The sequence below is a fragment of the Macaca nemestrina genome, chromosome 9, assembly GCF_043159975.1.
Source record: "Macaca nemestrina isolate mMacNem1 chromosome 9, mMacNem.hap1, whole genome shotgun sequence".
In the NCBI taxonomy this organism is placed as follows: domain Eukaryota; kingdom Metazoa; phylum Chordata; class Mammalia; order Primates; family Cercopithecidae; genus Macaca; species Macaca nemestrina.
The window spans coordinates 1,068,113-1,093,110 of NC_092133.1; the positions used below are offsets into that span (position 1 = coordinate 1,068,113).

The 24,998-nt window shown below is 53.3% G+C and overlaps 1 protein-coding gene across 7 annotated transcripts in view; it reads right to left on the reverse strand.

Moving 5' to 3' along the window:
* Nucleotides 1-24,998, reverse strand: part of LOC105471065 (inositol polyphosphate-5-phosphatase A) — a 248,908-nt gene that overhangs the window by 160,751 nt on the left and 63,159 nt on the right. For 6 of the 7 annotated variants that reach the window (XM_011723416.3, XM_011723425.2, XM_011723445.2 and 3 more), the window contains exon 2: nt 14,367-14,408. In XM_011723416.3, the coding sequence (XP_011721718.1) occupies nt 14,367-14,408 (42 nt within the window). Of the gene's footprint in view, nt 1-14,366; nt 14,409-14,527; nt 14,549-24,998 lie in introns of those variants that run through there. The other variant, XM_011723451.2, reaches the window with a different exon arrangement.

Genomic DNA, 24,998 nt, shown 5'->3' on the forward strand with positions numbered 1-24,998 from the left:
AACCAATGTACATGAACACACATTGATGTCTCATGTCTCCCTAAAATGCGTAACATCAAGCTGTGCCCCAATCAGCTCAGGCAACGTCATCAGAACCTCCTCAGGCTGTGCCACAGGAGTATTTTTAACCTTGGCACAATAAAATTTCTAAATTGGTTGGGACCTGTCTCCAACATGGTGGGTTCACACTTCCTTGTCCTGTTATGCTGGCTAAGTCCTTCAGTACCATACTGTCCTGTTATGCTGGCTAAGTCCTCCAGTACCATACTGTCCCGTTATGCTGGCTAAGTCCTCCAGTACCATACTGTCCCGTTATGCTGGCTAAGCCCTCCAGTACCATACTGTCCCGTTATGCTGGCTAAGTCCTCTAGTACCATACTGTCCTGTTATGCTAAGTCCTCCAGTACCATACTGTCTTGTTATGCTAAGTCCTCCAGTACCATACTGCATGGGAGAAATAAGATCAGGCAGCCTTCCCCTGTTCCAGTCTTCAGGTAAATACGCATTTCCTCTACCATAGTTTAAGTGTGGCATGAGCTGTGGGGTCCTGTAGAAGCCCTTCACAGGCTGAGAATGCTCTTTTCTATTTCTAGATTGCAAAGAGTTTTTATCAGAAATGGTTACAGAATTGTGTCAAATGCTTTTTCTGCATCTGTTGAGATGATCACCTGGCTTTTCGTCCTCAATCAGTTGACGTGGTAAATTCTGTTGATTGATTCTTGAATGTTAAACCAGGCTTGCATCCCTTGATTTACAACATTTAAAAGAATTTTTGCATTTATTTTCATGGGGAATATTGGTCTGTATTTTTCTAATGTTCACATCACAGAATAATTCAAAAAGCATCATCTGTGACTCAATCTTCTTCTAAAGTCTCAGTAGAATTTCTATTGTTTCTTGTTTAAATATAGAATTCACCAGTGAAGCCATCTGGGCTGGGAGAGTTTTTGTGGAAAGGTAATGGGTAAAATTTTAATTGAACAGATATAGGACTACTGAGTTCATTATTTCTTCTTGATACTTTTGTTTTTCAAGAAAAAAGTTTCTTTCATATAAAATTTCAAGTTTATTGGCATAAATTATATTAATATTCCCTTCATATTAATATTCCAATAACCCACAATATATTTTAGCAAAGAACTTGGCTGCATTCTGTTTACGCTCTAGGGATCAGTGGAAATTTGAACTAAAGAGTGATGATTTAGGGTATCTGATGGAAGAAATTTCTAAGCAGCAAAGTGCTCAAAAAAGATGTGGCCTGGCTGCTTCTAACAGCCTATACTCAGATGTGGGAGCAAAGAAATGACTTACAACTGGAACTTACATTTAAAAGCAAAGCAGAGCATAAAAGTTTGAAAACTTTGCAGCCTGGCCCTGTAGCAAAGAAAGAAAAAGCTTTTTCAGGAAAGAAATTCAAGAAGGCTGTAAAGTAACCACTTGCTAGAGACAGTTGCATAACTAAAAAGGAGTCGAGTGCCAACAGATGAGACAATGAAAAAGGGCCTTGAAGGCATTTCAGAGACCTTTGTGGCAGCTTCTCCCATCATAGGTCCTAAGGCCTAGGAGGAAATAATGGTTTCATGGGCCAGGCCCAGGACCCTGCTATACTGTGCGGCTTCAAGTCAGTGCTCCCCATATCTAGGCTGCTCCAGCTCCAGCCTCAGCTCAGAGGGGCCTAGACACAGCCCAGGCTGCCACTTTGAAAAACACAAGACCGTGGTGTTAAGCCTGTAGATGCACAGAAAGAAGAGTGAAGAATGCTGGCCAGGTGCAGTGGCTCACACCTGTAATCCCAGCACCCGAGGTGGGTGAATCACTTGAGGTCAGGAGTTCAAGACAAGCCTGGGCAATATGGTGAAAGCCTGTCTCTAGTAAAAATACAAAAATTAGCCAGGCATGCTGGTGCATGCCTGTAATCCCAGCTACTCAGGAGGCTGAGGCAGGAGAATCATTTGAACCTGGGAGACAGAAGTTGCAGTGAGCTGAGATCATGCCATTGACTCCAGCCTGGGTAACAGGATGTATAAGAAAGCCTAGGTGCCCAGGCAAAAGCCCGCTGCAGGGGTTGAGCCATCACAGAACCTCTAGAGGGGCAGTGTCAAGAGGAAATGTGGGGTTAACGTTCCCACAGAGAGACCCCAGTGGAGCACTGCATGGTAGATCTGTGAGAAGCGGGCCACCATTCTCCAGATGCCAAAATGGTATATCCACTGGCAGCTTGTACCCTGTGCCTGGAAAAGCCATAGGCATTCAACTCCAACTCATGACAGCAGTCCTGGGGGCTGAACCCTGCAAAGCCACAAGGGCAGAGCCGGTCAAGGCCTTGGACGCCCACCCCTTGAGCCTGTGTGCCCTGAGTGTGGGACAGAATCCAAGGAGATTATTTTGGAGCTTTAAGATTTAACAGCTGCCCTACTGGGTTTCCAACTTGCCTGAGGGCTACAGCCCATTTCTTTTGGCTAATTTCTCCCTTTTGAAGCAGGAATGTTTACTCAATACCTATATCCCCATTGTATCTTGGGAGTAAATAGCTTGTTGTTGATTTTGCAGGCTCATAGGTGGAAAGGACATGCTTTGTCTCAGAGAAGTCATCAGACGTGGGACTTTTGAGGTAATGCAGGAATGAGTCAAGACTTTGGGGGACTATTGAGAACGGATGATTGTATTTTGAAATTTGAGAAGAACGTGAGATCTGGGAGGGGCTGGGGCAGAATGATACAGTTTGTCCATTTGTCCCCGCCCAAATCGCATGTGGAAATGTATCCCCAATGGTACAGGTGGAAGCTGGTAGGAGGTGTTTGGATCATGGGGACAGATGCCTCCTGAATGGACTGGGCCATCCCCTTGGTGATAAGTGAGTTCTTACTCTGAGTTCACATGAGGTCTGGTCATTTGAAGGTGTGTGCACTTCATCCCCACTCTCTCTCTCTTGCTCTGGCTTTCACTGTGTGGCACGGCTATTCCCCCTTTGCCTTCTGCCTGACTGAAAATTCCATGAGGCCTCCAAGGGCTGAGCAGGTGCCAGCACTAAGCTTCCTGCACTTCCTGCGAACCGTGAGCCAATTAAACCTCTTTCCTTCATAAATTACCCAGTCTCAGGTATTTCTCTATAGCAAAGCAAGAATGGCCTAATACACTATCCTTCCACGTTAGCTGGAAACAGACCCTGCCTATCACATTATTCTTAAAATTACCATCAGGAAAAACTGTGAAAGACTTTAAAATGAGCAAAAATGAGAATGCCTCCATTTAGCCCACCTATTTGGATTATCTCTACCTTTAGTTGTCTCTGAGTTACGTTGCAACTCTGTGAGTTTAAAAGCTGACGATGATGGAAATGATTCTTGACCAGAGAAATGCACAATGCCCAGCAGATGTGATGGATCATGACCCGGTGGACAGTGCCAGCCTTGCATCCATGAAGCACACTCATTTCAGCACTGCTGATGGGAGAAGCTATTTGTCTACATTCTGGATTCCTCCTTGAACCAGTTCTACATCTTACTGGGTCAATAAACAACATTTATTATCGCAATTTAAAAACTCTATTTTTAGGCCGGGTGCGGTGGCTCATGCCTGTAATCCCAGCACTTTGGGAGGCCGAGGCAGGCGGATCACAAGGTCAGGAGATCGAGACTATCCTGGCTAACACGGTGAAACTCCATCTCTACTAAAATACAAAAAAAATTAGCCGGGCGTGGTGGCGGACGCCTGTAGTCCCAGCTACTCGGGAGGCTGAGGCAGGAGAATGGTGTGAACCCAGGAGGCGGAGGTTGCAGTGAGCCAAGATCATGTCATTGCACTCCAGCCTGGGCGACAGAGCGAGACTCTGTTTCAAAAAAAACCCAAAAAACTCTATTTTTAAAATAGGTATTTAAAGTGAATACCTATTCATTTTATATTTGTATGATCATCAACATTATATCCTGTTTTAAAATTTATCCTCATACCCATAAGCAAACTTTAAACTACCTCAAAGTCCAACAGAAAAACAACTTTAAAAAATTAAGGCCTAACCATATCATAAAATATTCTGAAGCTATTAAGATAGACAGCATATATTAATCCACATAGAAAGATTTCCCAGCTTACAAAAAAGGCAGAGAGAGTAAGCTGTAGATGCATGTATCTGCTACCCACTTGTGGATGCCCCACTTGTGGACCACACACCTGCCCACAGCCATGCAGGCAAACACATACGACGGGGCGTACATCACGCTAGAGGTAGAACTGGGGATGGAAAGAATGTTTATCCTTTTCTGCTTTGATCAGTATCCTCAGACTGCTATGTGGCAGGCAGCTGGTCCACACACGCAGCGTGCCGGACGCAGTCAGGTGCTTGGTGCAGCAACGTACTGCCAGCCAGAAGCTTCCACTCCACGTACTGTCCTTGTCAACAGGACGAAGGTCACAATGGATGTCCTGGCTACCTCATCTGCAGTCTGAGGACTCAAGATCGGCACCCCCTACACGAGCAGGTAACGGCCGCTCTTCCACACCCTTCAGGTCCCAGGCCAGGCTCACAGGAGACCTTCCCTCTGGGAAGGGAGTCCTCTACCGCCTCTCACTCCGGCAGTGAGTGTGTGTGAGCATTAGCACGCCCATGGCCGGTGGACATCCCTCCCTCTCATCCCTGCAGTCACCGGAGGGGAAGCTTCTTATCCTTAGATCTGATCAGGAGGCAGACGCGCCCTGAGAGAGCCACAGGGTGGCTTTGCCCCGAGCCACACTGCACAGGAGCTCTGGAGGGAGGGGACTGTCTGCTGAGTGGCCTGCAAAGAGCCAGAGCCCAGGGCCAAGCAGGGTCTGTCCTGGCTCTGCCTCAGCATGTGGCTTTGTGGCTCCCCACCTCAGTTCTGTCACCGGGAGACCAAGAATCAACACAGCCACCAACCAGGGCATGGTATTTGAGGAGCCACCGGATGATGGAGGGAGAGCGAGCCTGCAGAATCTTCCCACAGGTGAAGGCTGCGGGGCAGGGCTGGGACATGGAGCTGAGGCTGCAGAGGCGGCCTGCATCTGACCCCAGGGAGCAGACAGACCCAGGCTGCTTCCAAGGACCTCAGATGGCCTCTCCCCACCAGCCCAGCAAAGCAACTGGCCCGCACAACGGCTCCACAACCCCCAAACATCCTCACTCCCAGAACAGACTGCCCAGGAGCTCCTGCATCCTGAAGCTGGGCTCCCTCCCTGCTGCACGGTGCCACTCGCCACCGGCCACAGCTACAGGAGAGCCAGGACCCCATCTCCCCCACGCCACGTTCCCCGTCACCACATGACGCATCACCACCATGTCACCATCACGTCCCTCACACTGCATCCTCCATGCCACATCACCACACCACCTCCATCACCACCACGCCTTACCCCGTCACCACGTCCCATGTCACTATCATGTCCCACGTCACCACTGCAACCCCCACATCCCATGTCACCACCCCGTCTCCTATCACCAACACACACTATGTCACCACCACATCCCACACACCACCATGTCCCATGTGACCAAAGCATCCCACACACACCACATCCCATCACCACCATGTCCCACATCACCACCACGTCCCACATCACCACCACATCACCACATCCTGCGTCAGCACCATGTTCTCCATACCACACACCCCACACCACATCCACAGCATCCCTGCATACCACACACCCCACACCACACCCACGGCATCCCTGCATACCACACACCCCACACCACACCCAAGGCATCCCTGCATACCACACACCCCACACCACACCCACAGTATCCCTGCATACCACACACCCCACACCACACCCACGGCATCCCTGCATGCCACGTATCCCGCACTGCACATCTGCCACTGTGGTTCTCCCTTGGATGCTGGTTCACAACCAACAAAGCACAGGCACCTCCCACTGCAGCCGCCTCCCACGCCACACTGTGGCTCTTTCAGGGCCCATCTGCCTCCCGGTCTGACTTAAGGACAAGAAGCTTCCCCTCCAGTGACTGCAGGGACAGGAGGAAGGCATGTCCACTGGCCATGGCATCCTCACACTCACACACATGCTCCTAAAACGACGCATACGACCATCCCACACTGCTCCCCACAGGACCCAGAACCAGCAGCTACAGAGGGTGGAGCCCACCACCACTAAGAGGTGAGGCCCCTGTTCCCCAGGCTCAGGGCCTCAGGTGCCAGACCCACCAGGCCACGCAGGTCGCATCCCCTCAGCTGAGGCCGGGGCCTCGCTCGAAAGTGCATCGCAAGAGGCAAGAAGCCTCCCAGCCACCTAGAGAGGCAGACATCCCTTCGCCCTAGCCCGGGGCCTCCCAGCCCTTCAGTCTCCAACCAGCTCCTCCACCAACCCAGCGCCCACTCCACCAACCCAGTGCCTACTCCAACCCACTGCCCACTCTGTCCTCGACACCCTCCCCTACTCCTGGGTCTTCTTGGCTTCGAGCAAGGGTGTCCACCTCAGTCCCAGCTGCCCACTCCCCAGCAGAGCCGGGTCCTACCCCAAAGATGGGGCCTTCGAGCAAAGGGGCCTGCCCAGCTGCTTCACCAGGGGTGGAAATGCAGCCACAAAGCTGTGCATCGAATACAGGCTGGATCCCACCCCTTCGGTCAAAAGAGCGCAATTAACTTCCAGGTTCCGAGTGTTCAGGAGCCTTCCCACACCCAGCAGCCACTTCCTCCAACTCCACTGAGCAGCGGCCACGGACCTGCCACCCCAGATGCCTGGGGGTTTAAAAGGAAACTCAGTGGGCCAGAAAAGTCACGTGTGAAAGCCCCACAGAAGTCTTCCTCACACAGCATCCCGTGTGCTTCTAGGGTGCACATTTTGAAAAGGCTAAAACCAGCAGTTGCATCCTGAGCTAGTTCCTGACGCCACGTTTGGAAGACAGGCAAGGAGGAGGATGGGAAGCTTCTGAAACGAAGACCTCCAGTGTGGCCCACGGGCTGCGGGCCGCCACAAGACAGTGTCAGGAATTCAGAGCAACTCGAGACATGGATCAGGCCACTGTGGGGACAGAGGGCAGCAGCTCCACGCCCAGACTCAGGCTCCCTCTGGCCCCATGTACCATCCCTCCATCTGAGTACAGCCTGGCGTCCCCCAGCAAGCGTTCTTTGCGGGCCCGCCACGCTGACCCAACGCTGAACGCTTCACGGGAAGGCATTCTCTTCACTCCGGCTGCCGCAACAAAACACCGCAGCCTGTGGGGCCTACGCCACAGACGTGCGCTCCACAGGGCGCTTGAAACTAGGAGGATACGAGCGAGGCCAGCCCATTCCACAAGGAGGGTCCATTCCCCACAGACGGCGCCTTCCTGCAGTGTCCTCACAGGACAGAAGGGGTGCAGCAGCGCTCAGCCTCTTCCTTCAGGGCACTGATCACATTCATGGGGATGGAGTCCTCCCCTGTGATCTCATCGGCGCCCAGGGCCTGGCCTCCTGAGGCCACCTTGGGGGCAGGATGTCAACACAGGAAAGTGGGAGGGGCCACAGCATTCTAAAGACAGCAGTGGGGGTTGGCTCTTGCGTTTGGGGCCTGAGCCCCTCTTGACGTGGAGAAGATTCTGGAACCCCTGGTGATGAGTCTGTGAGTCTGATTCTCAGGAGAGAGGACGGAACCTGGACGGATAGACAGGACAGCTGAGGAGGCTAGCACAGGGTGAGCCCAGGCTCTGCAGCTTTGTTTATCTATTTATCTTTCTGAGACAAGGTCTCACTCCATCACCCAGGCTGGAGTAGAGTGGTGTGATCTCGGCTCACTGCAACCTCTGCCTCCTGGGTTCAAGCGATTCTCCTGCCTCAGCCTCCCAAGTAGCTGAGATTACGGGTGCCCACCACCACGCCTGGCTAATTTTTTGTATTTTTAGTAAAGACCAGGTTTCATCATGTTGGCCAGGCTGGTCTCAAACTCCCGAGCTCAAGTGATCTGCCTGCTTCAGCCTCCCAAAGTGCTGGGATTGCAGGCGTGAGCCATCGCACTGGCCAGGCTCTGCCTGGGGACTCAAGGCTTGAGAAGGCATGCCAAGCTCTCAGGCGCCAGGCTGAGTTCCGGACCTAATCTTCGAAAGCCGTGGATCCCCAAGGCGTCGAGGGTGCTCAGGACTGGCGAGGGAGACACACAGAGGCTCTTCTGCACTGTCTCCTGCACTCTCTACAGGGATCAAGTTTTACAGAAAAGGTTTCTAAAAAACCACGAAGGTCATAGTTAGTTCTTCTGTACATAAAAGCCACTTGTTCAAGGCTATTTTGAAAAATAAAATAACTGTATAATGGAAACTCTAGGATTTTAAAAAACCCAAAACAGCCAGAGGCCCAGTGTCAAGGCGTCTCATCCATCCCTCGCCCTTGAGCTGCTGGCACAGTGGGTTCTGATCACGGAGACCACCAGGTATCTGACCCAGCCCTGAGCGAGGCCCACTCACTGCCAGAAACCCACCAGCCCGTGGCCCCTCAGTGCAGCAGCTGAACTGGCTGACTGCCTAAGAAACCAAGTCAGGCTAAAAAAAGCATGAGAGTGGGGATTGGGGTTGAAATCTTACTTTTGAGAATTGTCTTTTCTAAGTGTCACTGAAATTTCTTCCTTCTGAAGAGGCTTCTTCCAAGAAAACCAAGAAAATTTGGTTTTGCAACCAGGAAAAATGACACACTGCACAGAGCAAACCATCATTCATTATTTTTCTTTACAAACGACTCTATTGTCTTTCATAAAGGCTGAGTCTCCAGAAAGGACGCCAGGTGCTGCTGTCCACCTCCCACAGCCCTGCCCGCCCTTTTGCTGGGTCCGACAAACCACTCGGCAGGGCCTCTGTTCAGTGGGGGACTCAGGAAGCAGGGGGTCCTGTGGGGGTACTCGGGAAGGAGGGGGTCCCGCGGGGGGTCTCGGGAAGGAGGGGGCTCCTGCGGGGAGACTCGGGAAGGAGGGGGCTCCTGTGGGGGGGACTCGGGAAGGAGGGGCCCCTACGGGCTGTGGCGTTCCAGGGGCTGCAAGTCACAGAAGGAGAACCATCTCGCTCAGAACTCAACTTCCAGCACCACTGGCGAACTCTACACTGTCAACATTCACAGCAACTGTTAAGTCGTAAGTAAAAGAAAAAAAGTAAAAGGGAAAGAAATGGAAGAAATGGGACGTGACATGGGAATTCCGGGTGGCCTGAGCCTTGGGTGTGAGGTCTGTCAAGTTGGGGTCTTGCTGGCTGCTCCCAAACTGTTCTCCCCCATGGCCACCGGTGCAGAGGGCCCCACGCTGAACAGGCTGCAGACCCGAATGTGCGGGAATTGTCCCTGCTCCACGGGACGGAGCAGCCAGGACCCATCCCCACTGCTGGCCCCTCTTGGATGCGCCCAAAACCCCAAAAGAATTCCAAACTCCCCTACTGCCCCAAGGCCTCCGTTTTAAAAGAAAACAAACAAACAAAAGCCTTAGCTTAACACGGCAGCTGTTCTTGCCAAATATAACACAAACTAGGAAACCTAGAGAGCTTGGAGGTAGGCTCCAGCCACAGCCCAGCCCCTCACAGTCAAGGGCCACACACATGGCCAAGCAAGGGACAAGGGCCCCTCCAGCCAGTCCCACTGTCCCAGACCGGCAAAACCAGGAGGGGAACTAGGCCCCAGCCCAAAACACCATCAGCCAGCTTGGAGCAGCCCTAGAAGCGTCAGGCCCCCTGCACAGCCTCCCCGAATCCCCAAAACACAGCATCACATTCTAACTCAACAGGACAGAAAATCGGAAAGAGAGGCTCACCATGTGATGAGACGACATTTCTCTACCACAGATCTCCTCTGACAGGGGCTCTCCCATGAACTCCTCACCTCCCTCACCCTCCTCTGACGGGGCCTCTCCCCTGCCCACCTCACCTCCCACACCCTCCTCGGACGAGGCCTCTCCCCTGCCCACCTCACCTCCCTCACCCTCCTCTGACAGGGCCATTCCCATGAACTCATAACCTCCCTCACCCTCCTCTGACGGGGCCTCTCCCCTGCCCACCTCACCTCCCACACCCTCCTCTGACGGGGCCTCTCCCCTGCCCGCCTCACCTCCCACGCCCTCCTCTGACGGGGCCTCTCCCCTGCCCGCCTCACCTCCCACGCCCTCCTCTGACGGGGCCTCTCCCCTGCCCGCCTCACCTCCCACGCCCTCCTCTGACGGGGCCTCTCCCCTGCCCGCCTCACCTCCCACGCCCTCCTCTGACGGGGCCTCTCCCCTGCCCGCCTCACCTCCCACGCCCTCCTCTGACGGGGCCTCTCCCCTGCCCGCCTCACCTCCCACGCCCTCCTCTGACGGGGCCTCTCCCCTGCCCGCCTCACCTCCCACGCCCTCCTCTGACGGGGCCTCTCCCCTGCCCGCCTCACCTCCCACGCCCTCCTCTGACGGGGCCTCTCCCCTGCCCGCCTCACCTCCCACGCCCTCCTCTGACGGGGCCTCTCCCCTGCCCGCCTCACCTCCCACGCCCTCCTCTGACGGGGCCTCTCCCCTGCCCGCCTCACCTCCCACGCCCTCCTCTGACGGGGTCTCTCCCCTGCCCGCCTCACCTCCCACGCCCTCCTCTGACGGGGCTTCTCCCCTGACCGCCTCACCTCCCCTCACCCTCCCCTGACAGGGCCTTCCCGTGCCCACCTCACCTCCCTCACCCTCCTCAGACGGGGCCTCTCCCGTGAACTCCTCACCTCCCTCACCCTCCCCTGACAGGGCCTCTCTGGTGCCCACCTCACCTCCCTCACCTGCCTCAGACAGGGCCTCGCTCCTGCACTCCTCATCTCCTAAGACCCTCCTGATGCTGAGCTCTCCCTGTCCCAATCTCAAAAGACCTCTTTCCAGATGTTTTTCCTGCTCAGGCCTCCGCTATTCTCCAAGGGATCTACTTCATCCTCATCCCAAACCCAACCATAAACCCTGGGGAACAAGAGCTTCTTCAGTTAGTGAGCAAAGACACCAGCTCCGAACCCCATGGCAGACGCAGCTGTCTGGACGGTGAGGAGCGGAGCAGAGGAGCTGCCACGGCCCAGCCCACGGGTGCCTGAGCATCAGCGGGAGGTGGATGGCTGGGCCCAGCTGACCCAACACTGGGTGGTCCCCACGCTGGCCAGCATAGGCTGCAGACCCTGGAGCAGCCCCAGGTCTCCCCACCACACCTGCGCCCTGCAGCGAGCTGGCTGGGGCCACAGGCCAACGTCCACTGGCAGGTCCTCTGGGTTTTTTGGCAGCTCTCTGTGCTCAGGTCACATGTCCCAGGGCCAGCACCTCGCTTGGGAAGTCCAGCGCATGGCCCAGCCTGAAGAGAACCCAACAGGTGTGCAGGCCCGGAGCGAGGCCCAGGGCAACCCCTACTTCCTGTTCATGAACTGCTTCCCACCCCCACCCCCACCACTGGGCTCCCCAGAGCTGCAGGAACAGAGGGGACCAGGATTCGGGGGTCCAGGGACACAGGGAAACACCTGCTGGGGGCTGCAGTGTGGGGACGGGGGCTTCCTCCACATTGGCCTTTCCGGCCCCTCACAGGTGGGGCTCACGTGCCCCTCCCTGAGGCAGAAGAGGCCTTTGGAGCCCCAGGTAGATCCTGGCCACCGCCTGGTGTGAGGAAGCCCAGGGTTTGCTGGGAGCTGTTGCTGGGACCTCGGTGTCCGCCACGGCTGCACCACGCCACCAGGAACGGCGGGTCAGGCCCAGACACTGAAAGGTCTCCTAAAACCCTGCTCCTGCGGGCCAGCCGCTGGCTTGATTGGGACAAAATTAAAATATGATTAAAATAAAATAAACCAAGAAAAAAGCAGCAGACAGGCCAGGCATGGTGGCTCATGCCTATAATCCCAGCACTTTGGGAGGCTGAGGTGGGTAGATCACCTGAGGTCAGGAGTTCAAGACCAGCCTGGTTAACGTGGTAAACCCTGTCTCTACTAAAAATACAAAAACTAGCCAGGCGTGGTGATGGGCACCTATAATCCCAGCTACTTGGGAGGCTGAGGCAGGAGAATCGCTTGAAACTGGGAATTAGCCGGGCGTGGTGGCAGCGCCTGTAGTCCCAGCTACTTGGAAGGCTGAGGCAGGAGAATAGCGTGAACCCGGGAGGCGAAGCTTGCAGTGAGCCGAGATCGCGCCACTGCACTCCAGCCTGGGCGACAGAGCAAGAGTCCGTCTCAAAAACAAACAACAACAACGACGACAACAAAAAAGTAGCAGTTTTCAAAAAGGAAAAACACCAAAACACAAGGGCAGATCCTGATTTCAGCTGTGAATGCGGCAGGCTCTGCTCCTGGCCGGTCACACACACCTCAACATTCAGTGAGGGAAACCCTGTGGATCCCTGGAGAGGAGACATGTCGGGATACTCGCCGGGAGAGGATGAAGGTTCTGCAAGGATGCGGGTCTCCCCGACAGGCACACACAGCAAGACCCCACCTTGCAAACCCACCCCGCCGCTGGCCCCCCACGTGCAGTTGGCATAAAGGACGGGGATGACGAGAGCACCGTGATGGGGGTGGCGCAGCAGCTTCAACTCCTAGAGGGTCCTCTTTCTCCAAGTGAGGGCTGAGTAGATGATGTCACACATTACAGCTAAATTCATCGTACCTATTATTTCAATTTGTAAATATATGTTTTCAAAGGGGAAAATGTCTCTCATTTGCACATCTGACCAAAGACTCTACAGAGAGAGATTTGTCAGGTCCCTGTAGAACAACGGCTTCCTCGCCGCATAGGTTCTGAGCACACACACGCACGCACACACACACGCACGCACACATGGGCACACAACGGCTTCCTTGCCGCATAGGTTCTGAGCACACACACGCACGCACACACACACGCACGCACACATGGGCACACAACGGCTTCCTCGCCGCATAGGTTCTGAGCACACACACGTGCGCACACACACACATGCACGCACACATGGGCACACAACGGCTTCCTCGCCGCATAGGTTCTGAGCACACACACGCGCACACACACACGCACGCACACATGGGCACACAATGGCTTCCTCGCCGCATAGGTTCTGAGCACACACACGTGCACACACACACACATGCACGCACACATGGGCACACACACTTCCTTGTAGGAAAATGGCTTCATCACATGGGTGTTAGGCACACACACACGCACACACATGTGCATGCACACACACATGCATGTACACATGCACACACACTTCCCTGTAGGACAATGGCTTCCTCATCACATGGGTGTCAAGCACACACACGCACACACACATGCACACACACATCGCTGTCCCTATGGAGGTACTTGGATGCTGGCTACAGAAACACCATTCCATGCTGGGGGCCTCACCACATGGGAGCACTGGTGGGCAGGACACAAGCCTGACGGCACAGAGGTCCCCACCCATCCTGGCTGCCCCAGCTCCACCCCTGGCCCAGCACCTCAGCCCCAGGTCGTGCCACCCCCCAGGTTCCATGCCCCCATCCCCCTACAGAGGGCCCCCAGGCCTCCACTCTGGCCTCCCAGCCCATCCCCAACCAACAGCCAAACACACCTGAAACAGGATTTCAGTCCCCGGCTCAGCCCTTGCTGTGGGTCTGAACACAGGAGCAGCTCCACCGTCCAGGCCACCCCACCCTGACACTGACCTTGCCGCCAGCCCCTGGAGCCGAGCCTGGCCACCATCATGCCATGACCACATCACCCTCCTCGCCCACCGGACCTCCCCCATGCACCCAGTCCTCAGAGAGGCCTCTGGCGCCACCCCACAGGCACACCTGCTCGGCCACAGGCCCCAGGCAGCTCCTTCCATGAAGACCTGCAAGGGCACCCAGCCTGTCTCTTCACAGTGGCATCTGCAGCATCCGCACCAGAGCACGGCACAGTACCGGGCTCCATAAACACCGGTCCCTTATTAATCAGGGGGTCTGTGCCTTGGCCTGGCAATGCCAGCCCGAAACTCTCCACACCGGTCGCCTCCCCTAGTCCAGCAGCCACTCTCTGCACAGAGCCGCCCCAGCCCTTCACGCAGCCTCGCCAACTGTCTGGCCCCCACACAGCCTTGTACTGCATGAACCAGACCTGGTGAAAAGCACACCCAGCCTCACCGCCAGCTCTCCATGGCCCCACTGGGGACGCTGACCCAGTCCTGGAGGGAGCCCCCGGGTTCTCTGAACCCCACGGGGAGCGGGGAGGGAGCTGGAATATGAACAGTGAGCCTGAGGAGGATCTGGCCAGGCTCACCGGCAGGCAGGCAGCGGACCGACTGTGGCACAGAAATGTGTTGCCCGGCACAGGCAGTGGAGCTGAGACCCCCAGCCACAGCCTAGGCCTGCGCTCCCCATAGACACACCAGACTCCATAGAGGAACACCAAAGCAAAAAGGCACCTTATTGCTAAATAATGAATCCAAAAGAACATGTTTCAGTGGTTCTTACCTGGTAAAATTCCCGAAGCCAGTTCTTCTGAAGGTTTTCTGGCTGTAAATTAAGAAGAAAAAGAAAAGTCAGTCAGACCAATGGCCCAGCCCTAAATGGAGCCCAGAGAAGCGCCTATGAAGACAAGGTGGGGCAGGAGCAGAGGTGCAGCCCAGGCCCACCTGCATGGAGGAGCTCCATCCACGTGGGGAAACCGCAGTCCCACCAGGGGACCCAGCTCTGTATGGGGGCTCTGCTCTGAGGTCTGTCCCAGGGACATGGCACACGATGCGATCTGTCCTAGTAAAGCGCAGGCAGAGTCCTGCAGACCCCACACGGGTGGCAAGGAGTGGAAGGCCCTGTGTTGCTCCAGCCTCCAAGCCTCCCAGGGAAGAGACGGCTCAGCCAGTAACCCGGTTCCAACAAGCAAGACGGTGTCACCTTTTCACACCTGTCCCTCCCTGGGCCAAAGCCCCCTTCACGGGCACTAGACAAAGCTGAGCTTTGTGGAGCACAAAACATCACGGTCACACATTGCATTTCTGTGTGTTTGGGGCAAAGAGCAAGGGGCTTTTACAGAGTCAGTCACAACTGTCAGAATCTTCAGGAAGCACTTGCTAGAGTCATCAATAGAAAACCTACCCCATGCCACAGGCGTGCACACACATGCACACACGTGCACACACGCAAGGAAACTCCAGCCCCACCACAGAGACCCAGGCCCCAGGAAGCTCCTGGACAGAATCGGAGGAGCCAAGCGCAAGCCTGAAAATGCCACTGCTTCAAGAGAAGGGGATGGCCCAGTCGCCCTCCCGCCCTGACGGCTCCGCTGAGCCCCAGGCCACCTGGCTGCTCCTGGGTTCTGTGCCAGCTCTGGCCGAGGGCAGCACAGCCATTCAAACCCGAGAGTGGAGAGGCCGCCGCGGACGAGGCCGCGAGCAAGCACTCAGCGTGAGCCGCCCACGCTCAGGAAGCACCCCAGCTCCAACATCACCCACGTGGAGGGACCGTGGAGGGACAGAGTCAGCGTCTAAAAGGGTAGAGTTTCCATTTTGTGAGATAACAAAGTTCTAGAGATCCATTAAACAACAATGTGAATGTACTTAGCACTAAGGAACTGTACACTCGGAAACGGTTAAGGTGGTAAATGTTGTGGGGTTTTGCCGTGATTGAAAACAATAAACAAGGCCCTGCCCCTGCCCCCATCAGGACTAAAGCCCCTACCCTGGTCTCAGCCTCTGTGGCCGTGGGCACGGGGCCAAGGCATGCAGGCCGCCAGCGCAGCTGGGCCCAGACTCCGCACCATGCACGCGCAGCAGCATCACTAGGCTGGCCACATGCCAGGCGTGCTCCTCCCTTCACTTGCTGACGGGTCTAAGAAGCCTAAAAAGCAGGAAGGCTGAATTTTAGATAAATTAACGAAGGAAAAAAGAACCTGACCAAGAAACAAGAGCCTCACAGACCACAGGACTGAGCTGAGAACACCGTGGCCCCAGGCTTCAAAGACACACAACCCCGGCACACGCACACACAAAGGGAGAGAATCGCCCACTGCGGCTCCAAGGGCCCCCATGCCCTGCCCTCCATGTCCAGGGACCTCCTCGTGGGACCCACGCAACCGCTCCAGCAGGAGGGGAGGCCATCAGCCCACGCCACTGTCCCACCACTGAGGACCCAGCAGGAGGGGAGGCCATCAGCCCACGCCACTGTCCCACCACTGAGGACCCAGCAGGAGGGGAGGCCATCAGCCCACGCCACTGTCCCGCCACTGAGGATCCAGCAGGAGGGGAGGCCATCAGCCCACGCCACTGTCCCGCCACTGAGGACCCAGCAGGAGGGGAGGCCATCAGCCCACGCCACTGTCCCGCCACTGAGGACCCAGCAGGAGGGGAGGTGATTGGCCCACGCCACTGTCCCGTCACTGAGGACCCTCAGCCCACACGGACAGCCTCCGTTGGCCCCAGCTCCTACCATCAAGTCCCCATCGAGGGTCCCAGCCCCACATCCAGCTGCAGCTGCTTGCCAGGCAGCCCTGTCCAGGAGCCGCCCTAAACACCAAAGACAAATGCGACAGCGGACACCGGACACACCGCACACTGTGTGCACCTCGCCCAGCACCACACTCCAGCCCAATTCATGGGTCTGACCTCATAGCGGACACCCGGACACACCACTCACTGTGTGCATCTCGCCCAACACCACACACTCCAGCCCGATTCATGGGTCACGACCTCATTTCAATCATGGATATGACTTCCCCAAACACTGACTGTGGATCCACTGAGGTTAGTAAGCCCAGATGGTCCTAATACAGTGCTCTAAACAAAGACATCCGTGTTTGCTGACTGTTTACGAGGAGGCACTCAAAGGCTGTGAAATAATTAGACCAAAAGTCTAAATGAAAGATGAAACCAAAAACACTCCAAAGAAGGAAGAGAAGAAACGTGAAAAAAAGACGAGGCCCTCAAGGCCTTCAGTTCTTGTCTCTGGCACACACCCCAACACTAGTCAGGGCCACTGTGACGGCCGCGGTGACCTTGGGGCCCTGCCCAGGGGCCACTTTCTGGCCCACATGGCGCTGCTGCGTCTCCCTGGCTGACACTGGTGTGGAAGCTCCCAGGGCCTCCTGGGCCGCATCCCACTGTCCCACCAGCCTCCCTTGGCCTCAGTGCCACTGTGTCACTTCCGGGACATCCCCCAGGGGATCCACGCCCTCCCCGTCCCCCCCCCCATCCCCAGCCCCTTCTCCCTCCCTCCTGGGGGATCCACACTCTCCCTGTCCCCAGCTTCTTCCCCCGCTTCTCTCCTGGGGGATCCACGCCTCCCCATCCCCTCCCCATCCCTAGCCCCTTCCCCTTCTCTCCTGGGGGATCCACGCCCTCCCCGTCCCCCCTCATCCCCAGGCCCTTTCCCCTCCCTCCTGGGGGATCCATACCCTCCCCATCCCCCTCCATCCCCAGCCCCTTCCCCCTCCCTCTTGGGGGATCCACACCCTCCCGGTCCCCTTTCTGTCCCCAGCCCCTTCCCCCTTCTCTCCCGGCAAATCCACACCCTCCCCATCCCCAGCCTCTTCCACCCCTTCTCTCCTGGGGGATCCACACCCTCCCGGTCCCCTTTCTGTCCCCAGCCCCTTCCCTCTTCTCTCCTGGCGGATCCACACCCTCCCCATCCCCAGCCCCTTCCCCCTCCCTCCTGGCAGATCCACACCCTCCCCATACACCCTCCCAATCCCCTTCCCCTTTCCTGCTCCCTCTTAGGGGATTCACCCCTCCCCATCCCTAGCCCCTTCCCTGCCCCCTCCTAGGGGATCCACCCCTACCCATCCCTATCCCCTTCACCTCCTCTCCCTCTTAGCAGATCTACCCACTCCTCGTCCCTAGCCCCTTCCCCACTTCCTCCTGATGGATCCACTTCTTCCCCATCCCCAGTCCCTTCCCACTCCCTCCTCAGGGTTCTCCCTGCCGTGTCCTTACCTGCTTCCAGTCTACACTCCACAGGCAGCCAGGGTGATCCTCAGAAAACACAAGTGGATCCACCCTCCAGGGCCCTCCTGCTCTCTCAGGGTAAAGGGCAAAGGCCTTCCAGGTCGGCACAGCCACCAGGCCCTGAGCCCACGGCCTCCCTGCCCTCCCCTCCACCTGCTCCACTCTGGGTCTCAGACATTTGGTCCTCTGGCCCCAGGGCCCTTGCACTCTCTCTTTGCAGACTGGCAACGGCCCCCATGCCTTCACTGCTCACAGGTCCGGTCAAATACCGTCTTCTCCATCGGTTCAATTTTCCCTGGGTCACTGAGCTTCCCCAGGCCAACAAGTGACCCCTAATCCCAGCGTTTTCCCATCCTGAGCAGTGAGGCTGCATCATGTCCCTTCCTTGTCTTCCCTTCCTCTGGGAAAAGGACATTTCACTCTGCAGCCCCACATACCCACGGTGTGCAAGTGGATAGCTTGAAGAGTTGATATAACTAGAAAACCTTTTCAACCACTATCGAGCTCTGGGCAAACACACCACAAGAAAGCTTAAGACACCCTCTTTCCCCCAAACCCCACCAAATAACAAACGGGGGGGAAGAGGAAGAGAAGGATGCTCCAGGGGCAACAAAGCAGGGTCTGACAGCATCCTCGCTCCTGAACGCAGCAGTCACAGGAAGGGAGGATGTTTCCAGGGCAAGCGTCGGAGAGGGGACCCCGACGGCGCAGGGCGGGACGGAGAGGGGACCCCGACGGCGCAGGGCGGGACGGAGAGGGGACCCCGACGGCGCAGGGCGGGACGGAGAGGGGACCCCGACGGCGCAGGGCGGGACGGAGAGGGGACCCCGACGGCGCAGGGCGGGACGGAGAGGGGACCCCGACGGCGCAGGGCGGGACGGAGAGGGGACCCCGACGGCGCAGGGCGGGACGGAGAGGGGACCCCGACGGCGCAGGGCGGGACGGAGAGGGGACCCCGACGGCGCAGGGTGGGATAGAGAAGCAGCAAGAACCTGCGCATCCTGATAAAGGGACTCGGAAAACAAGACTGGAAATGTATCCAGAAACAAATACCAGAACAAAAGCATCCCTGAAAAGGAGAGAAAACTGACCAAGTCCAAAAAGAGAGTAGGAGTCTTTATTTAAAAACACGCAAAAGGCTGGAAGTGGTGGCTCACACCTGTAACACTACTAGCACTTTGGGAGGCCGAGATGGACGGATCACAAGGTCAGAAGATCAAGACCATCCTGGCCAACACCGTGAAACCCCATCTCTACTAAAAAAAAATACAAAAAAATTAGCTGGGCCTGGTGGCGGGCACCTGTAGTCCCAGCTACTCGGGAGGCTGAGGCCAGAGAATGGCATGAACCAGGGAGGTGGAGCTTGCAGTGAGCCAAGATCGTGCCACTGCACTCCAGCCTGTGTGACAGAGTGAGACTCCGTCTTAAAAAAAAAAAAAAAAAAAAAAAAAAAAAAAAAAAAAACAACAGGTGAGAAACATCAGCAGCAAAACCGAACACTGAAAAACAGAATTCCCGAGGTGCCAGGCAGAACTCAGGTGACATAGCAGAGCCCAGAACTCAGAAAGGAAAGACCACGGTGACCCACAGTGTGTCCACACAGTACAGAACCAAGGGCTGAAAACGGAGGCAGGGAAAGGTGGAACAGAGTGTTTCTGTTACAAACTGACAAAACACAAGTAATAGAATGTATTAAATCAGCAGGTGGGGCCCGGAGCTGAGAGGCTGCCTAAGAATCCTGATACCTTCCAAAGCAGAGCATTCCTAAATGTGTTCTAAAATTAAGATGCATTCTTAAACTCTACATTCTTCAAGTTGAGAAAGTGTTCTTATCCTTAGAGGAATTGTAGAAATTTATCTCTTGCACCAATAAATATTTATCTCAAATTCAGAAGTTCCTTGAGTTTCACTTCAGTGTCTGTTTCTCCTGACAATCTGGGCAGGATTAAATTTAACTGGTGAAGCACAGCCTGTCCTCCTTGCTGGGTCTCTGCAGACTAGGACGTTCATCCCATGTGGACAAGGGTTCTTTCTGGGCAGTGGGAGCTGGAGTGATCTGTACTTTTCTATAGTGCATATTCTTAAGGGAAGGGGGAACAGACCGTATAAAATGATTCCATTTTAGTGGGAAATACTAAAAAAACTGAGCTGATCCTTAGTCTGTTTGCTGCACAGCCCCTAACAGAGAACACCTGCAGGAAAGACCAAGCAGACAGAGGCAGCCTGGCCCGCAGCCACCCCCAGAAGGCCCAACTCTTCCCATTTGTTGCTTTGGAATGCAGAGACGTCAGCAGGAGAGATTGAGGCATTTCACGCTGCTGAGGGAAGAGGCAATAATTGACAAGGAATACTAGGACTAGTTAAATATTTACTTTTAAAATGCTATATTAGATCCTTTCTTTATTCCACAAAGAAATTAAACTCCAGATGGATTCAGGAGATGAACATAAGACTTGAAACCACAAAGGAATCAGGAGAGAAAATAAGCAAATAGCTGCCGTCGTGGGAGAAAAAGAGCTTTTCTAGACACAAAAGGAAAGAAAGGACCTCTGAGAGAGAATGTGCCTGTAGATTACCCCCCACAGTGAACACACTCAATACTGGATGACAGAAAGCTTTCCCTCTAAGAGTAGGAACGAGACCAGGATGCCTGCGCTCATCACTGCCATTCAACACTGCACTGGGAGGCCTAGCCTGGCCGATTAGGCAAGAAAATGAAAGAAAAGGTACCCGAACGGGAACAGAAGAAGTAAAATTATCTCTGTTCACAGACTACATGCTCTTATGCATACAAAACCCTAAAAATTCCACCAAAAAATTGATAGAAATAAGGCCGGGCGTGGTGGCTCACACCTGCAATCCCAGCACTTTGGGAGGCCGAGGCAGGTGGATCACCTGAGGTTAGGAGTTCAAGATCAGCCTGGCCAACATGACAAAACCCAGTCTCTACTAAAAATGCAAAAAATTAGCCAGGTGTGGTGGTACACGCCTGTGGTCCCAGCTACTTGGGAGGCTGAGGAGTAGAATCGCCTGAATCCGGAGGCAGAGGTTGCAGTGAGCCGAGATCGTGCCACTGCACTCCAGTGTGGGTGACAGAGTGAGACTCCATCACAAAAATTCAGCAATTCAGCAACGTGGCAGGATATAAGATCAACACACAAACAACAGTGGTGTTTCTATACACTAACAATGAACAATCTGAAAAGAAATTTTTTAAAAATTGCATTTATGACAGCATCAAAAAGAATAAAAAACTCAGAAATAAGCTTAACCAAGGAGGCAAAAGACTTGAACACTGAAAGCCACAAAATGTTGATGAAAGAAATTCAGACATCCGTTCCATGTTCACAAACTGGAAGAGTTAATGTCATTAAGATGCTGATGCTGCCCAAAGGATCTGCAGATTCGATTCCGTTTATATAAAAATCCCAATGACTATTTTTTGTGCAGAAATAGAAAAATTCATGCTAAAATTCATATGGAATCTCTCGGGACCCTGAATAGCCAAAAATAGTCTTGAAAAAGAAGAACAAATTGGAGACCTCACACTTCCTTATATGGAACTTACTACAACCTACAGTAAGCAGCCAAAACAGTGTGGTCCCGGCACAAGACAGACTTGTGGACCAACGGAATGGAATAAAGAGCCTTGTATATATGGTCAAATGATTTTTGACAGTGGTGCCAAGACCATTCACTGGGTAAAAGAACAGTCCTTTCAACAAATGAGGCTGGGAAAACTGGATAACCGCATGCAAAAGAATGAAGCTGGTTTCTTACCTTACACCATATATAAAAATTAACTCAAAATGAATCAAAAATCTAAAACTATAAAATTCTTAGAAAAAAACATAGGTGAGAAACTTTGTGACACTGGATTTGACAATGACTTCTTAAATGCAATATCAAAAGCACAGGCAACAAAAGAAAAAATAGACAAGCTGGACATCAAACTTAACAACTTTTGTGCATCAAAAGCCACTATCAATAGGATGAAAGACAAACCAGAGGATGGAAAAGAACATCTGCAAGTCACGTGTCTGATAACGAGTTAATATTCAGAACATATTTTTAAACCTCCTACAACTCAACAACAAAACGACATACAACCCCATTAAGATGGGAAAAGGACTTGAACAGACAGTTTTCTAAAGGAGACATATGAAACAGTCAACAAGTACATGAAAGGATGTTCATTATCACTAATCATTAAGGAAATGCAAATGAAAACCATAATGAAACACCATTTCACACCCATCAGGATGGATATCACACAAAATAAAACATTAAAATCAAAAAGAGAAAATAACAAGTGTTGGGATGAGGTGGAGAAATGGGACTCCTTGTGCACTGCTGGTGGGAATGTAACATGGTGCCATCACTATGAAGAAAAATGGCACCTTCTCCGAAAATTAAACAGAATTACTATACAGTCAAGCAATTCCACTGCTGACTATATTCCCCATATGGTTTGGCTGTGTCCCCACCTAAATCTCAACTTGAATTTTATCTCCCAGAATTCCCATGTGTTGTGGGAGGTACCCAGGGGGAAGTAATTGAATCATGGGGGCCAGTCTTTCCCATGCTATTCTTGTGATAGTGAATAAGTCTCACGAGATCTGATGGGTTCATCAGGGGTTTCTGCTTTTGCTTCCTTCTGATTTTCTCTTGCCGCTGCCATATTTAAGAAGTGACTTTCGTCTCCTGCCATGATTCCGGGGCCTCCCCAGCCATGTGGAACTGTAACTCCAATTAAACTCTTTTTCTTCCCAGTCTCGGGTATGTCTTTATTGGTAGTGTGAAAACAAACTAATACAGTAAACTGGTACTAGGAGTGGGGTGTTGCTGAAAAGATACCCAAAAATGTGGAAGAGACTTTGGAACTGGGTAACAGGCAGAGGTTGGAACAGTTTGAAGGGATGAGAAGACAGGAAAATGTGGGAAAGTTTGGAACTTCCTAGAGACCTGTTGAATGGCGTTGCCCAAAATGCCAATAGCAATATGGACAGTAAAATCCAGGCTGAGGTGGTCTCAGGTGGAGATGAGGAACTTGTTGGGAACTTAGATGAAGGTGACTCTTGTTATGCTTTAGTGAAGAGACTGGCAGCATTTTGCCCCTGCCTAGAGATGTGTGGAACTTTGAACTTGAGAGATGATTTAGGGTATCTGGTGGAAGGAATTTCTAAACAGCAAAACATTCAAGAGGTTACTTGAGTACTGTTAAAGGAGTTCAGTTTTATAAGGGAAGCAGAGCATAAAAGCTTGGAAAATCTGCAGCCTGAATATGTGATAGAAAAGAAAAACCCACTTTCTGGGGAGAAACTCAAGTCAGCTGCAGAAATTTGGCAAGGAGCCTGGTGTTAATCCCCAAGATCATGGGGAAAATGTCTCCAGGCCATGTCAGAGACCTTCCTGGCAGCACCTCCCATCACAGGCCCAGAGGCCCAGGAAGAAAAACTGGTTTCATAGGCCAGGCCAAGGGTCCCCATGATATGTGCAGCCTAGGGACTTGGTGACCTGTATCCCAGCCACTCCAGCCATGGCTAAAAGGGGCCAACATACAGCTCGGGCCATGGCTTTAGAGGGTGGAAGCCCCAAGCCTTGGCAGCTTCCAGTGGTGTTGAGCCTTCAGGTGCATAGAAGTCAAGAACTGAGGTTTGGGAGCCTCCACCCAGATTTCAGAAGATGTATGAAAATGCCTGGATGTCTAGGCAAAAGTCTGCTGCAGGGGTGGGGCCCTCACGGAGAACCTCTGCTAGGGCAGTGCAGAAGGGAAATGTGGGGTCAGAGTCCCCACACAGAGTCTCTACTGGGGCACAGCCTAGTGTAGGTGTGAGAAGAGGGCCACCATTCTCCAGACCCCAGAATGGTAGATCCACCAAAAGCTTGCACTGTGTGCCTGGAAAAGCTGCAGACACTCAACGACAGCCCATGAAAGCAGCTGGGAGAGAGGCTGTACCATGCAGAACCGCAGGGGCAGAGCTGCCCAAGATCGTGGGAGCACACCTCTTGCATCAGTGTGACCTAGATGTGAGACCCGGAGTCAAAGGACATCATTTTGGAGCTTTAACATGTGACTGCCCTGCTGGATTCTGGACTTGCATGGGCCCTGTAACCCCTCTGTTTTGGCCAATTTCTCCCATTTGGAACGGCTGTATTTACCCAATAGCTGTACCCCCACTGTATCTAGGAAGTAACTAGCTTGCTTTTGATTTTACAAGCTCATACATGGAAGGGACTTGCCTTGTCTCAGATAAGACTTTGGACTGTGGACTTTTGGGTTAATGCTGCAATGAATTAAGACTTTGGGAGACTGTTGGGAAGGCATAACTGGTTTTGAAATGTGAGGACATGAGGTTTGGAGGGGCCAGGGTGGAATGATATGGTTTGGCTGTGTCCTCACCCAAATCTCACTTGAATTGTATCTCCCAGAATTCCCACCTGTTGTGGGAAGAACCCAGGGGGAGGTAATTGAATCACAGGGGCTAGTCTTTCCTGTACCATTCCCATGATAGTGAATAAGTCTCAAGAGATCTGATAGGCTTATCAGAGGTTTCCACTTTTGCTTTTCTCTCATTTTCTCTTGCTGCCACCATTGAAGAAGTGTCTTTTGCCTCCTGCCATGATTCTGAGGCCTCCCCAGCCATGTGGAACTATAAGTCTAATTAAGCCTTTTTCTTCCCAGTCTCAGGTATGTCTTTATCAGCAGCATGAAAACGAACTAATACAATTCCCTAAAGAACTGAAAGCAGGAACTTAAACAGATATCTGTATACCCACAATCAGCCAAAAGGAAGAAGAAACCCAAGTGTCCCTCCATGGATAAAGTGACAAAATGTGGTCTATCCACATAATTCAACCTTAAAAAGGAAGGGTATTCTGACTATGCAACAACCTTGAGAACATTATGCTAAGGAAAACAAGCCAAACACAAAAAGACAAAGATTGTATGATCCCACTCATGTGAGGTATCTGGAGTCATCAGATTCATGGAGACAGAAAGTAAAATGTTGGTGACAAAGGAGCTAGGGGTGGACGGGGATTCAGTGTTTAACGAGAACAGAGCTGCAGTTTTACAAGATAAAAAGAGATCTGGAGATGGATGGCAGTGATGGTTACGCAACATTATGAATGCATTTCATGCCACTGAACTGCACCCTTAAACATG